Source organism: Gadus chalcogrammus, chromosome 15 (genome assembly GCF_026213295.1).
Source record: "Gadus chalcogrammus isolate NIFS_2021 chromosome 15, NIFS_Gcha_1.0, whole genome shotgun sequence".
Taxonomy (NCBI): domain Eukaryota; kingdom Metazoa; phylum Chordata; class Actinopteri; order Gadiformes; family Gadidae; genus Gadus; species Gadus chalcogrammus.
The window spans coordinates 9662895-9677872 of record NC_079426.1 but is presented as its reverse complement, the minus strand read 5'-3'; the positions used below and the strand labels follow the sequence as shown (position 1 = coordinate 9677872).

The window sequence follows — 14978 nt, the reverse complement described above, 5'->3', positions numbered from 1 at the left end:
GGGGCAGGGTGATTAGATCTCGTTGTTAGCCTGTTAGAAAAAGAGATGCAAAACATTATTGCGGGAATGGTCGTCTTCAGTTGCATACTGCGTGTGTTGCATGAAGAGGGAGAGAGAGAGAGAGATTGAGAGAGTGAGAGATTGACAGCGAGAGAATGAGATTGTGAGTGAGCGAGAAATAAAGAAAGGAAAAAGAGCGAGAGAGAGGGACTGAGAGAGAGAGGGAGAGAGGGAGGGAGAGAGAGAGAGAGACAGAGAGAGAGAGAGAGAGAGAGAAAAGAGAGAGGGAAATGGACGGAAGAAAGCAAGGAGTACAGTTGTCAGTTATTTTTTTGTCTTCTCTTCGCCTTGAAACCCACCGACAGGCCTCTCTCTGACCCGCTACCCTGTACAGTCAGTTACATTCACGGCCTGCGCTGCCGCGGCTTCCGGCCGGCCCGGCTCCGGTCCAACCTGATTGTGCGCGGTAAGGTCCCCCAGTGCCCGCCGCTTGTCAACACCAATGCAAGTTAGTTCATGAAATGAGCGGGACCCCCCCCACCACAGACAGAGAGACAGAGAGAGAGAGAGACCGAGAGAGAGAGAGAGCGAGAGCGAGAGAGAGAGGTGAGAAGAGGGGGGGGGGACCCACCGCCGGTCGGCCCGCCCACCCGCCCGGCGGATTGCCTCCCGTCAAGGCGCACGTCACAGTTTGAGCTCGTTGGCGATTTTGCAGGCGATGTTCTTGAAGGCGATGGACGTGCCCGATATCCGCTTGAAGCGCACGCCGTTGAGCGAGAGGCGGGGCAGCTTGCACACCTCCATCTCCCACTGCACCAGGTTGTCCTGGCGCGCGTCGCCGTGCACGCAGAACAGCAGGAAGCGCTCGCGCTGCTCGTAGTCGCAGCTGTTGGCGTCCAGCACCTTGCGGATCTCCCGCATCATGTCGGCGGGCTCCATGGAGGACGTGGTCTTCATACTCCAGGTGAAGCGCAGCGAGCGCGGCTTGGAGTCCCGGCCCGCCTCGTCCTTACTGTCCCCCGACGCACTTCTGGAGGGGAGAGGGGGAGGGGGACAGAGGGGGGGGTCGGTCAGAGGGAGACACGGACAGAGAGAAAGACAGACAGACAGTGAGACAAAGAGACAGAGAACAAAAAGAGGGAGAGCGGGAGGGAGAGAGAGAGAGGTGGGGGAAACGATGAGGGAGATCTTAAGGAGGCCCAGGTGAGTTTCAATCTCTAAACAGCAGCTCAGTGCAGCATCTCACCTCGGTGTTTCACTCCTGGCACTCGCCTCTCCCTCACTAGGCACCCTGAAACAAAAACCAGGGAGAAATCATGACTCCCAGGACCAGCCCTCCGTCACAGCCACGCCCCTCCCCCCTCCCCTCCCCCCCCCCCCCACGCCCCCCCCTCCCTCCCTCCACCAACAATGCCAGCCAGGTCGTTTGCGGACACGGAGAGAGAGAGGGGACATCAGGCGTCATGCCAGGGTCCAATCCCTTGGTGTTTGAGCGGACAGAGTTGGGGGGAGGCGGGGCGGGGGGAGGGTGGTCATGGGAGAGAGGGGAAGGCCGAGCGGTACACAAGGTAAGGGGGAGAACAGAGGGAGCATACACGACAGGTCACCCCCACACCAGCGACTCTGATCGCGCCCGTCTCTTCACGCCCCCTGTTCGCTGGCTTCATTCAGAACAATTGAGGACGGGGGGGACGCAGCCAAAGCCTGGAGCCCACCCTGATCACGTGACCTCCGAACGCGTTTCCCTGCACGGATCAGTCTAGACAACTCGATCGATTTCCAAAAATCTGATCGTCCCCTAATCGGGGATCGTCATCAACTTTCGTAGTTGATGATGTTACCGGGGGCCAATCAGGGGAGTGCGTCATAGTCGATGACGTAACCGGGCCAATCAGGGACTGTGTCGTAGTTGATGAGGTAACCGACCAATCAGGGTCTGGGTCCTAGTTGACGATGTGAAAATACATGCCGCGTCTCCTGAAGCAACGAGCTGCAACGTTAACCTCAGTAGAGTGAACAGAGCCATGCACTTATTCAGTGCACTTATTGCAAGAATAGACTCAAGAGCAACTACTAATCAAGAAGAAGAGTATGCAGTATGTTGACGGAAAATATCTTTTGGGCCGTTCTTCTATATCCCGTGTATCCACAGTGATGGCGTCACAAGTTTTGTTATGCTGATTGGCTGAAGGAGTCTGTTCGTTCAGAGCAGTGCTCCCGCCCCCTTTGGCTAGAGGTCCACACTGATCCGTGTGGCGAAACAGAATGTGAAGTCACGTGATCCGGACTCCAGGCTAGTGAAGCGAAACCCTGACCCCAATCCAAACGCCAGGTCCTTGTTTCTGTCTCGGTGTCTGATTGTTTTTAGCACAGCGTCGATGAGGTGAGAGCAAGAGGAAAGACCGAGAGAGGGCAGAGGGAGGAGAGCGGGAGGGAGAGCAAGAGGGAGGAAGAGCGAGAGAGGGAGGAAGAGAGGAAGAGAGAGAGATGAAGAGAGGAAGAGAGAGAGAGGGGAAGAGGGAGGAAGAGAGAGAGCGAAGCCAAGAGAGTGTGAGCATGAGTCGAGTCATGGTTTAGAAGATGGTTAGAGAGCTGGACGGTCTTGGGGATTATTCATCCGTAGAGTGAATGAAAGGGGGGGGGGGGGGGGGGGGGGGGGGGTTCCGGTTGGTCAGTAAGAGCACTGGGCACTGGGTTTATCAGAGTTACAGGGGAAGTTCAACAGACACTGAGTTGTTTGGCTGGAGGGGTGGGGTGGGGAGGGAGTTGTTGTGGTTTGTATTTGGACCGAGGGGGAGTGAGAGGTGCAGCAAGCGTTGTGATCTCCTACCTGGGGGTGGACCTGAAAGACAGAGCTCTAAGCAGGAAGAGAAGGAGAGGGAGAGAGAGCTGTGAGCTCCTGCCACCAGCAGCACGAACAAAGACGCTCTACGACCGAGCACGGCCAGAGCCACAGGGGACGGGTTTCAACGGTTGCACAAAGGCTCACGAAAGAAACGATTAAGAAGAAATTATAAAGATATTGTAATTATAATAATATATCCCGTGGCTGGTAAATCAAATGCGGCAATTCATTTACACACATCATTTTGGAAATCATATTTTGTCATCCATTGAAATGATTCGCCAAAGTATGCAAGAAAAGTAGATCTCAGTTGAAAGCACTTTGAAAAGAGAGAGAGCGAGAGCGAGAGAGAGAGAGCAGAGGAGACAGTGCTAACGAGAGCCTCTCTCCGGGGGGACCGACCTGCGCACGAACTTGGAGGTGATCTTGCCGATGATGCCGGTGGAGGTGCCCCTGCGCTGCTGGGCGAGGGCCCCCGTGTCGTGGGAGAGGGTGGGCGAGGCCGGGGGCCCGTTGTAGGTGGCGCTGCGGCGGTCCCGGAGCTGGGCCCCGTGGAAGGTGCTGCGGCTGGTGGTGCCGCGCGGGAAGCGGTTCTTCTCCGGGGTGCTGATGCTGTGGGCCGACGGGGAGCTGGAGGGGCCCCGCGGTGAGGAGCTGGGGGCCACAGGGGAAACACACAGTCTGTCAGGGGCTTTAGCGCGAGGCGTGGGAGACGCCTTCATCAGAGTAGCCTGCAGTGAAGACACATGGAGGCTCTTATGGAGCATGGCATTATCTGTATTATTAAAATGTATTATTATATATATTATTATTATTATTAGTCATATGAAGATTTGGATGAAAATGGATGAAAATATTTTTTTTGTATTTTGGGGATCTTCCTCCATAATCAAGTTTGTACTCAAATAGTCCTAGTGAAAAAGCCCTTTATTATCCAGTGAATAACAAACCCAGTACGGAACGGGCCGTACTTTGCTTGGGTCACAGCCTGACCTTCACCCTCTTCCTCTGGGTGATCATAAACAACACACAGAACAACCCTGACCCAAACACAGCTTTCAAGACACTTATTCAATTATCATCTTGGACATAGTCGAGTACTTATTCGTCGCTGATCACTAATACATTTATTTTTGTCACATTCCATCCGAGATGCGTGATGGCTCGCTCCCACTACCAGTTGGTACAGTCCGCTGGGTAGGCTGGTACATTCCATCCATCATGTGACTAAGGCCCAATCCCATTTCTACCCCTAACCCCTCCCCCTTGTTTTGAAGAGGTAAGGGGAGGGGGTAGGGGTAGGGGTAAGGGGAAGGGGAAAGGGGAAGGGGAAGGGGTAGAAATGGGATTGGGCCTTATGGGGTCACTTTGGCTCCACAGCCCACCTGGGGGTGGGGCAGGGTCTCACCTGGCCTTGAGCTCGGTGTTGTCCTCTATGGGGGGCAGGGTGCTCTTGGAGGGGTGCCCCGACGCAGACATGGACTTGGTGTGACGGGGACGCGTGGAACTGGGAGCGGTTGATGGGGTGCTTCCAGAAACCTCCGTCAGACTGGGGGAGGTGGGGGGAAAGAGATGAATGGAGAGAGAGAGAGATAGAGAAAAGGAGAGAGAGTGAAAGAGAGAGAGTAGATTATGTAGAAAGAGAGAGAGAGACAGAGACAAAGAGAGACAGAGACAGAGAATTTTCAAGAGCAAGATCAGACATTTGACCAATAACGTCAAAAATATACATTTATTTGGATTGTGTGTGTGTGCGCGTGTGTGCGTGTACCTGCTGTCCTTGCCATTGGGGATGGCGGCAGAGTAGCGGTCAGTGGAGGATCTCTCACACACATACGTGTTCCTCCTCGTCATCGAGCCATTTGTCTGGTATAACAGACCAATCAATCAAACAATTAAAATCCCAACGCCTTCCAGAGATCCCCACAGTATTCTGTGTGGCGTTCAAAACTGTCAATATATATACCAGCTTGGATGTCTGAATTAAAAGACGGAAATCAGGGGCGGGTTTCCCATGATTTACATGGACTGTGTTTCTACACACATAGGATCGAGTAGAAGGAGAAACAAGAGCGCCAAGTTGTTTCAACAAGGTTTTGTTTTGCTTGGTTTACAATCCGTGTTCCTGTCTGATCTCGTGGACGCGGGTTTCCAAAGCCTTCTTCATTAAAAGTGTGAGATGAAGTGAACAGGGAAGACGAAGGGCTTCCGATATATACAGCTAGAAAAGCAATGTGCTTGCGAGCGAATATCTCCTGCGTCCTTCTGTGCATGCGGATGGACAAAGGGTTGACTCAAACGGGGAAGTGCTACACCACAGCGGTTGGATTAAATCTGAACCACAGCGTTTAAGCCCCACAATTTGTTTATAGACTTTATTTATTTTATAATGTTTTCCCGCCATATTTGCAATCTATCAATTGCAATTCTGATGAAAATCTGCCGTCCAATAGCTCTTTTTGATCCTGTGCCTCAATCAAAACACAATATAATTGATGTATAACTTTATGCACACACATACTTTGCAAAAGTGTGTGTAGTAAGTATGAAATACGTAAGAAAGTGTGTGTGTTTGTTGTGTTCCCCCCCTGGCTCTCACCCCGACGGCGCTGGTGGTCTTCTTCCTCTCCTGCACCCCTAGTGGTGAGGCGGGGACGTCGCCCTTGGAGGTGTTGAGCTCCAGCCGGCGCGCCCCGTCCCACTCCTCCCGGTGGTCGCTCTCCACGCTCAGCGCCTGGCCGCGCTTCGAGTAGGCCGCCGCCGGGGGCACGGACGGACCCACTGGGGGACACGCACGCGCACCCGCGCACACACACACACACACACACACACACACACACACACACACACACGTCAAACATCTCGCCGTCTTTTTAAAAGGTCTAAAGTGAAACATATTCAGACAAAAAAGGCAAAGACAGTCGTCTCAACAAACGAGCTTGTCACCAGCACGAAGCCAAGCCATTCAAAATGTTTCAACACAAATTCGATTTCCGGCGTTCAAAATGCATTGGGACATTATTCAATTCATTACTTGGCTCCTTATATAGAAGACATTCAAAGGTCAAGTCAGAAGCCAAGGCAAGCGGGGTAACATTCAAGAAGCTCATTCCAGGAGCTGCAGTACAGCAGCCAGCCACACGATGGCAGCAGACACAACGTGCCACACACGACGCAGGCCTGGGTTGCGACAAAGCCAGTACAGTGTTCTGATTTACTACTCCATCACTAAATAAAATACAAGTATCACAAGGAGGGGAGGGGGGGGGGAAGCACAGTCCACAAGCAGTGAGCTACAAAGAAAGTCTCTTTCAACTACACGTTTATCTCTAAAAAGAGGCTTAATAATGCAATCATACTAGTTATTCGTTTTATCTTCTCTAGAACAAAAACAGAAGGACACAAGCAGCCATTAAAGCGACGGCCTCTGGAGAGAGATGCCACTCGAACATGAGAGCCATGGCCTCTCCCCTCCCCCCCCTCCCCCACGGCCCCGCTGTCATCGACCGCCCGTGACAAAGCAACTCGCCAGCGCACCACAAGCATCCAGCAGCGCTGTCTCAGAGCAGAGAAGGAGGAGGAGGTTACTGTACTTGGCTTGGCTACGACATCCCCACCACCAACACCACCTCCACCACCACCACCTCCACCTTCCTCATCCCCACCATGATCGCTGTAGCGCCGCTGCTTCTGATTGGCCGAGATGCTGCGCGTGACCTTGGGGTGGGCGGGCGAGACGCTGGAGCTGTTGTTGATGTCGCTGTTGGGCCGCTGGCGCTGACCAAGCACGCCGGCAGCCAGGGGCTCGCTGCCCTCGAACTGGAGGCAGAGACCCACAGTCCACACACACACACACACACACAGTCCACAAACACACACACACACAGTCCACAAACACACGCACACACACACAGTCCACAAACACAGACGCATGCAGGCATACACACACAGACCAGAAACACACACACACACACACACACACAGTCCACAAACACAGACGCATGTAGGCATACACACACACAGACCAGCAACACACACACAAACACACATAGATGTAGGCATACACACAGACACACCACACACACACACACACACACATACACAAAGACTTACAAACACATACTCACACACACAGACATACAAATGCACGTACACAGACATGGACACACCACACACAAACACGCGCACACAGACAACCACACAAAAACAGACACGTATAAAGACACACACACACACCATAATGTGGTATATTAGTGACTTAATGGAGGGCACCATCCAACGCTAATGCTATGAAAGAACAGTTAGCCGGTTAAGATGAGGTCAGCGGCCGTCATCATCACAGCCTATCAAGAGACACAGACCTCTGGAGCTTTCCGGCCAAGCAGAAGGTAGGTGGCCATGACATCATCATACTTCTGGCCCAGCAGAGACTCGGTGATCTCATCTTTAGGGAAGCCCATGGTTATCATCAGCTCTGCGGGTCAATCGAAAGCACGTTATCAATAAAGCATTAGAGCCCAGGTAGAACAGAGGATAACCAGACTCAACAGACAGGGGGAGGAGATGTCTGACGGCGACAGAAGGCATTCAATGTCCCCATCATACACACCAGAGACATAGTGGGGTGTAACGAATGCCTCTCAATGTGGTCTGTCCAGTTTTGGTTTGGTTTGATCCACTTTTTTATTCCCATCCAGGTTATTCGAAGTTGATTCTGTTTGAGCATCACCTTCTAAACATGCTTGGATTTGATTGGTTCAAAGTGGGAACAGATAAGACTACGTTGCCTCAGTCCTAAAAAATAATTCAGCCCACCCAAAATGTGTATTTGAGATGTGTGACGGAGCTCGAATTAAAATAGCCTGTCTGACGTGTGCAGTGGTTGGAGCGCTACTCGCCTATCCTTGCTCCGTCGTTGAAGTCGGTCTCGGGCTCCGTGTAGGGCTTCAGCTCCTCTTCCTCGTGGCCCACGTTCATCCAGTGGTCTTTCATGATTTGCTGGAGGAATATGAATCCACACGTCACACAGGCCTCTGCTTTGACTCAAGAGGCGCTCCCACTATTGCTGGACACGGATGCAAAAAGGCTAAGTTCATAGCTAGTGAGAAAAACAATGCTATAAAGTAGGCTAAAGTAGGCTAAAGCTTAAGAGCATCAGAGTCACTTGAATACTGTTTTGTTATTATTTAGCAGACACCTTTCTCCGAAGGGACTTAAAGTGGTTTTGTTTTGGTTGGATACATCATCAATGAGCACTGGTATAGCTCACTGAGGCCTACAAATGGACTAATGCATCCTAAACAGCTAGACTTGCCATGCCCCCTCTCCCCCCTCCCACTTTGGTATGTTTTACATTGGACCATTACATCAACATAACGTGAGAAACAACATTGATGCCAAGACATGAGCTGTTGTTGTTGAGTTTACAATGCACACTACTTGGTTCTGTTTAAAGCACTTGACTACTACAGCTAATAATTAGCCAATACAAATATCATAAAATTACGTTCCAATTCCTTGAGGGCTTTTTGTAGTTCTACACTAATATTGATGTTGTGCTTTGCTTGCTCTCAGCCTCACCTGTAAGTTTCTTTGGGACAAAGGCGTCTGCTAAACAACTCAACGTTAAAGGTAGATTTTAGTGGAGGAAGCAGGAGAGAGACACACCGGTGGTGGTGGTGGTGGAGGTATACATGTACTGGATGTTTTGAGGTTAAACAGAGAAGAGTGGACTGGATGCTATGCCACAAGGAACATTAAGCACACACACACACACACACACACACACACACACACAAAGAGAAACACACACACAGACAGACACACACACACAGACAAGATAAGGTCCCACTGTGTTCACATGCTAGCGTTTGATGCAGTTATTTGCTTTTCAATAGAAGTCTAGTGCATTAACAACTGGCTGATAGATAATTAGTCTAACATTGATACGTTTGTCAAAGAAAGCATTCATCATTGTGAGCCGGCATCATCGTATGCAGATTTTGATAAAGCGCTTACATTTCAAAAATCGATTGTACATTAAATATATGATAGAATGTATATATAATAAAGACTAAAGCTACCACAACTATTCTTTAACATCTCCTAACATCCCCCAGACTCCGCTCATCTAATTGAACTAAAGCAGGACTTCAGGGTTTTAAACCTGGACCTCTATGCAATCATTTTAGTTCCAAGGCACTAATGCAGACAACAATTTTAGAAATTGGTCCATAATTGAGTCGTAATCCACAAAAACGGGCTCCATTGATATCCTTTGGGGCAATAGCGCTCTGTCTATGTACATCCTCTAAAAGTGCTTGGTTCTGCCACTGACAGGTTGAGGTCATATTCCAACAATATTGCGGAGGACGTTCATTGACGGGCGTAATTACCCCAAAGGATTACATGCAGCCCGATTTCGTAGATTACCTCTTCGGCATTCTGGCTCAATACTGGACCGATTTCAAAAACAGTCGTCCAAATGAGTCCGTTAGACCTATAATTATCGGAAAATAGAATCCAGGTTGGAAAATCCAGAAGATCTCCGTTAAACGGCGTGGATCAGCTGCTCCCTTCTCAACTTCCTCCCGCCCATCAAATGTTGATTCCTTCCATGGCGGAGCGTTATAAGACGACAACATGCTTGTGGAAACTCCAGGGCGTGGCGCAGGCCTGGATTACCTCTAAACTGCCTCTCTTGACGGGGTTGAGCACCAGCAGTTTCTTCAGCAGGTTTTCACAGTCGGTGGACATGTAGAAAGGGATGCGATACTTCCCCCTCAGGACCCTTTCCCTCAGCTCCTGCAAACAAACACATACACATACACACGCACACAGACACAGACACACAGACACACACCGGGGGAAGGTTTAGGGGTGAGCCACAGCGCTTTTCTGTGCTTTTCAGGGTAATTACAGTTTCAAATTGAAAAATGGGGTTCCACTCAATACAGTCACCATCGCAGTATGACTATCAACGACGCTCATTTTAGGCATTGAAAAACAAACAAACTCATTTCAGATTAATAGCGTTTTCCAAGACAATTCAACCATAATCTGAAATCCAAGAGCACAGAGAACGTTGAAATCGAACAACAATGTCAATTTGGCATTTTGATCCGACATTTTGAAATGACTTTCCAGTATAGCATAGCACCAAACGTCTTCCACAAATCTCACAGCACCACCCCCACCACGTAGCCAACGCCGCCCAAACACGCACTCAACCTCACGTTTGAAGTAAACCCAAAGCAGCCATGGCGGCGGCTCGCCCCAACACACCCCTCCACATCCCCCCGCCCACCTTGAGGTTCTGCCCGTCGAAGGGCAGCGAGCCGCTGACCAGCGTGTACAGGATGACCCCCAGGCTCCAGACGTCCACCTCGGGCCCGTCGTACTTCTTCCCCTGGAAGAGCTCCGGGGCGGCGTAGGGGGGGGAGCCGCAGAAGGTGTCCAGCTTGCTGCCCAGCGTGAACTCGTTGCTGAAGCCGAAGTCCGCGATCTTGATGTTCATGTCGGCGTCGAGAAGCAGGTTCTCTGCCTGGAGGGAGGAGAGAGAGAGAACCGTGATTGGTGGGTCGTGCGGTCACATGATCGGCCGGTTGGACGTGTGATGATCAGACAGGATCAGCTGAGATAAACGAAGACGAGTTAGGCGTAATTTACTTATGATGAATTAAGACAAAACTTAACCAATGTAAGTTAAGCTCAACTAAGCTAATATAAACTAAAATAAGATAAATTATGCTTTACCAAGCTAAGAGACACTGAAATAGATTAAGCTAAACTAACCTCAAATAAACTAAACTTTGACAAAACAAAAATCATTAGGTGTAAATCAGCTCAGATAAAAGGAACTAAATTAATTTCAACTAGGTTTGGAAAAAAATCCACTAAGCCAATACATAATTTGCCTAATTAAGCTATAATAAAATACGCTCCTCAAGCTAAAAATAAGCCAAGACAAAAGAACACAAGACGAGATGCAAAACGTTATAAAGCCCAGATGGAACATTTGGCCATCACAGCAGCAGAATTAGACAATAGTAAAATTAATCAAAAGGGGTTACAGTTTAAAAAAAACAGATTAAAAAACCTGAACGGCTTTGAAGGCAGTGAAACAGCCAAACAAGACACACTGAAAGACATATCCTTACCTTCAGATCCCTGTGCACGATCCTCCTCTGGTGACAGTACTGCACTGCAGACACAATCTGCAATACAAACAAACCCAACGGGCCTACGTGTAACCAAACACCATCACACATATACCACACATGTATCGTAAAATATGCAACACAAGTGCATATGTTGCACCGAACCGAATGTCACCGCACGAGCGTGCAACATTGGGTTGGAGGACATAAACCGTATCCGTATTTTAGATTCATGTGGGTGGAAGGGAACTGTGTTCTCGTGTTCAGACCTGGTGTATTCCTGGTGGATCACCCACCAGGGCTGATTCACGCGCACAGTCAAGTGTCCCGGTGACGGATTGAAGTTCATAACTACATTATTAAAGCTTAACCATCCATCATATTTAAAGATCTTTAGACACACACACACACACACACACACACACACACACACACACACACACACACACACACACACACACACACACACACACACACACACACACACACACACACACACACACACACACACACACACACACACACACACAAACCCAGAGCCACTGTTTAGTGTGCAGGGTTGTGTTTAGTGTGCAAGTTGAGTGTGCACGGTAAGTGTGCACGCTGCCCACGCTCTTCCTCTGACTCATCGCAGGCTACCACTGATGAAGGATATTTAAATGTTGTCGTTTATTTTTTCTTCTTCCGTATCTCTAGCCTTCTCTGGCCTCTGCACAACACTTGACATTTAGATCTGTCAGAATCATTCGCAAAAGTGAAACGGAAACAAAAATAGCCCAACCTCAATATTATGAGGGGGGACTGCAATACGGGTGGCTTTGTGTTAAGAAGGCTTGCACAAAAGCCCGTAAATATACTATGCTACTGTCATAATGTAATGTCACAGACACCATTAAGGCCAGAACTATACCAGCTTTATCACAGGGGATGGATTGAGGATGTAAATGTAGGAAACAAATCCTAAAACCTGCCTCATTAACTGAGAAAACATAACAAAACCCTGCCTCATTAACTGAGAAAACATAACAAAAACCTTCCTCATTAAACGAGAAAACATGACAAAAACCTTCCTCATTAAACGAGAAAACATGACAAAACTCTTCCTCATTAACTATAGGTGCGTTTCCATCCCCCTAATTTAATGCAAACTTTGAAGTATCGAATCAGTAAACGGTGATGGAAACACCAAAATAGTTTATCCGCTCGCTTGAGGTGGTTTTTGAGAAATGCGAAACAGAGTAAATTCGCAAAATGGGAGATGGAAACACATTTTGCGAATCAGCTGTGACGTAGCGAACTTTGAACACACAGGACTGACAGTCTTTCCGATTTCCGCATAACGACCGGCCATAGCAACCCTGCCGACATCAACGTGTAACGTCATCACCCTATTCCGCTCCATACACTTGATGGAAACGCACCTAATTCAAATAACTTTTTTGCGAACTTTCTAAAGATTCGCATCACCTTTTAGATGGAAACGCAGCTTATGAAACATGTTAAAACCCTGCCTCATAAACAGAACCCGTCCCTTCGATTTTCACTCGGGAACTTCCGCTATACAGAACAAGTTCCAGAAGGAATTGTTTATGTTCAAAATGCCCAAAAACAAATCCACATTCTGTTGAATAACAAACCTAAAATTCTAATTTAACTAGTGGAAGAACAAGACACAGGAGAAGACGGACACAGTGCCAGCCCAGATCTACAAACTGTATGGTTTCTAGGAAATTTATGTTTGCTGTGTCCACGCCAACAAAGTTATCCATCTAAATCTAATCCTGTCCACGGATGACTAAGAAATGCTTGGGAATATAGAGCATGGTGTGGCAATGTCTCACTGCAAACACTGCAGGGGAAATAATGGATTGTGGTTGCAGAACAGGAGTACGTGCCGAATAGTGAGACCGGGTATGTTTTGGTCGATGACTCACCTGTCGGAACTTGGCCCTGGCTTCCTTCTCTTTCATCCGTCCGTGGGCCACCAAGTAGTCAAATACCTCTCCTGGATTAGGAGGACAGAGAATACATCCATCAACAACAATCCAATAGTTTCAGCAAAGTCTGCATTTTACCAACATTGCTGTTCTCATAAACAATTTCCTCTTACATTATGTCATAATAAAGACTCATCAGAATGGTCTTCATAAGTAAAGACCTCATATGAATTGCCTTCACAAGTGAGATCATAGGAAGGTTCCCCACAAGGGAAGGGCTCATAAGAAGGGCCTTCACAATCAAAGACCTCATAAGTAGCGCCTTCATAATTGAAGAGCTCATAATAAGATCTTCGATTAGTCAAGTCCTCATAAGGACAGGCCTTATAAGCATAAACAGGGTTCTCATAAGAAGGGTCCTCTTAAAGATGGTCCATATCATTGTAGTCATCCTTATCAATAAGATCTTCCTGATGAGGTATTATTGCTGGCTTCTTCATCATCATCCACTTTCATCATTGCAATCGTCACAATAGTGAGCGGCCAATCCCTTTTCAGACCAGCCGAGGTCATTGAAGCCTTGTTCGGCTAGTGAACATCCAAGTTAGCTTACACGATTAATGCCATTTGCACCTGCAGAACATAATGATGAGGCCAGCTGGATGGAAGGTTGTTTTCTTTTGATATGAGTACTAAGGCCTGAACGGGTACACTCACCGCCGCTGGCGTACTCCATCACCAAGTACAGAGTCTTCTCCGTCTCAATCACTTCAAACAACTTCACTAGGGAGGGGAGAAAACACAAGTGACGGGTGGAAACATAGACAAGGAGCAATGAATCAATGGAGTCAAGCTCCAACTCCAGGGAAATCTTGATCATACAGCGTACTAACAGGGAACAACATTGAACATGTAAAAACGTCAATCCTCAATAAATACACATGTAGCACGTTCACACAGGGATACATACCGATGTTTGGATGATTCAGTATCTTCATTATTCGGACTTCCCTGAACAGCTGTCGGAAAGATAAAGGGCATCCCGTGAATAAAATAAATAGGTCAGGGACATCACAGGTAGTCATGCATGACTAACACATTTTCCTCCGCAGGGATCGCTGTCCTAACCACGGCCAGGGGCACGACACACACACACACACACGCTATAAAAGGATGTCCTTGTTGTTGTTATCGCTGGTTAATCTGTGTCCTGGTGCTTAGAGAGTGGTGTTGCTTTTACAAAATGTCACAGATGGATTGAATGTGGATTTAGTTTCCTTTGAATAACCATTTTATTGAGATATGGAGTGGGATGGTCTAGACTGGTTGGTTTGAGTCCCAGCTGAAAGGTTCGGGTTGCTTACCCTAATAGTATACATATAGGCATAAACTGGAGCAAGATAGCTTATTAATGAAATGTCAAAAACTAGCTTCAGATAAAAGCGTCTGCTAAATGACTGATAGTAAATACAGTGAAATATTGCACTTCACAACTTCACCATATTCCACATTAACTCATAATGGCCTTCCACTTTTTGGTCAATATGTTATCCAAACCACAAGCAAGAAGTATACAACAACTATACGTTATTTGGTTGGATCTGATTAGGGTTGCAAAATTCCGGGAATTTTCAAAGTTGGAAACTTTCCATGGGAATTAACGGGAATTTATGGGAATTAATGTGAATTTACGGGAATAAACCGGGAATTTACAAAAACGAAGTTTGGCTCTTAACAGTGGACTTAAATATAGTTGGGGAAAATATATTTTAGCATTATCTTGACTAACACAACCAGATTTCATACAAGTAAACTTGAATATCTATGCTATTCCTCAATCACGCCAGCACACTGCTTACTGCAGGGCTATTGAGACCACGCCCCCTACATGCACTGTGCATCCTCCATCACACGTCGTGCACTGATGACTTCTAGAACCCTGGACCACACTTTTGAGCCAAGAGCATATTTAACTCAAATTCATGTTTTTGTTCTTCAATGAAAGAATAAAATAATCAGAACTTGTTAAAGTTCTAC

At 47.9% G+C, this 14978-nt stretch overlaps 1 protein-coding gene across 5 annotated transcripts in view; it reads right to left on the bottom strand.

Annotated features, from left to right (window-relative positions):
- Window positions 1-646: 646 nt before the first annotated feature.
- mark1 (MAP/microtubule affinity-regulating kinase 1) overlaps window positions 647-14978 on the bottom strand; it is a 35439-nt gene continuing 21107 nt past the window's right edge. The window contains exons 4-20 of one of the 5 annotated variants that reach the window (XM_056609233.1): window positions 13912-13960; window positions 13659-13724; window positions 12939-13009; window positions 11005-11061; window positions 10152-10388; window positions 9530-9649; window positions 8513-8584; window positions 7744-7843; window positions 7207-7319; window positions 6511-6664; window positions 5445-5626; window positions 4617-4711; window positions 4254-4394; window positions 3248-3499; window positions 2831-2857; window positions 1247-1291; window positions 647-1030 (exon numbers count right to left, since the gene is read on the bottom strand). In XM_056609233.1, coding sequence (XP_056465208.1) covers window positions 685-1030; window positions 1247-1291; window positions 2831-2857; window positions 3248-3499; window positions 4254-4394; window positions 4617-4711; window positions 5445-5626; window positions 6511-6664; window positions 7207-7319; window positions 7744-7843; window positions 8513-8584; window positions 9530-9649; window positions 10152-10388; window positions 11005-11061; window positions 12939-13009; window positions 13659-13724; window positions 13912-13960 — 2127 coding nt within the window. In that variant the 3' untranslated portion in view covers window positions 647-684. The remainder of the gene's footprint in view (window positions 1031-1246; window positions 1292-2830; window positions 2858-3247; window positions 3500-4253; window positions 4395-4616; window positions 4712-5444; window positions 5627-6510; window positions 6665-7206; window positions 7320-7743; window positions 7844-8512; window positions 8585-9529; window positions 9650-10151; window positions 10389-11004; window positions 11062-12938; window positions 13010-13658; window positions 13725-13911; window positions 13961-14978) is intronic. The other 4 variants (XM_056609234.1, XM_056609236.1, XM_056609237.1 and 1 more) reach the window with 4 other exon arrangements.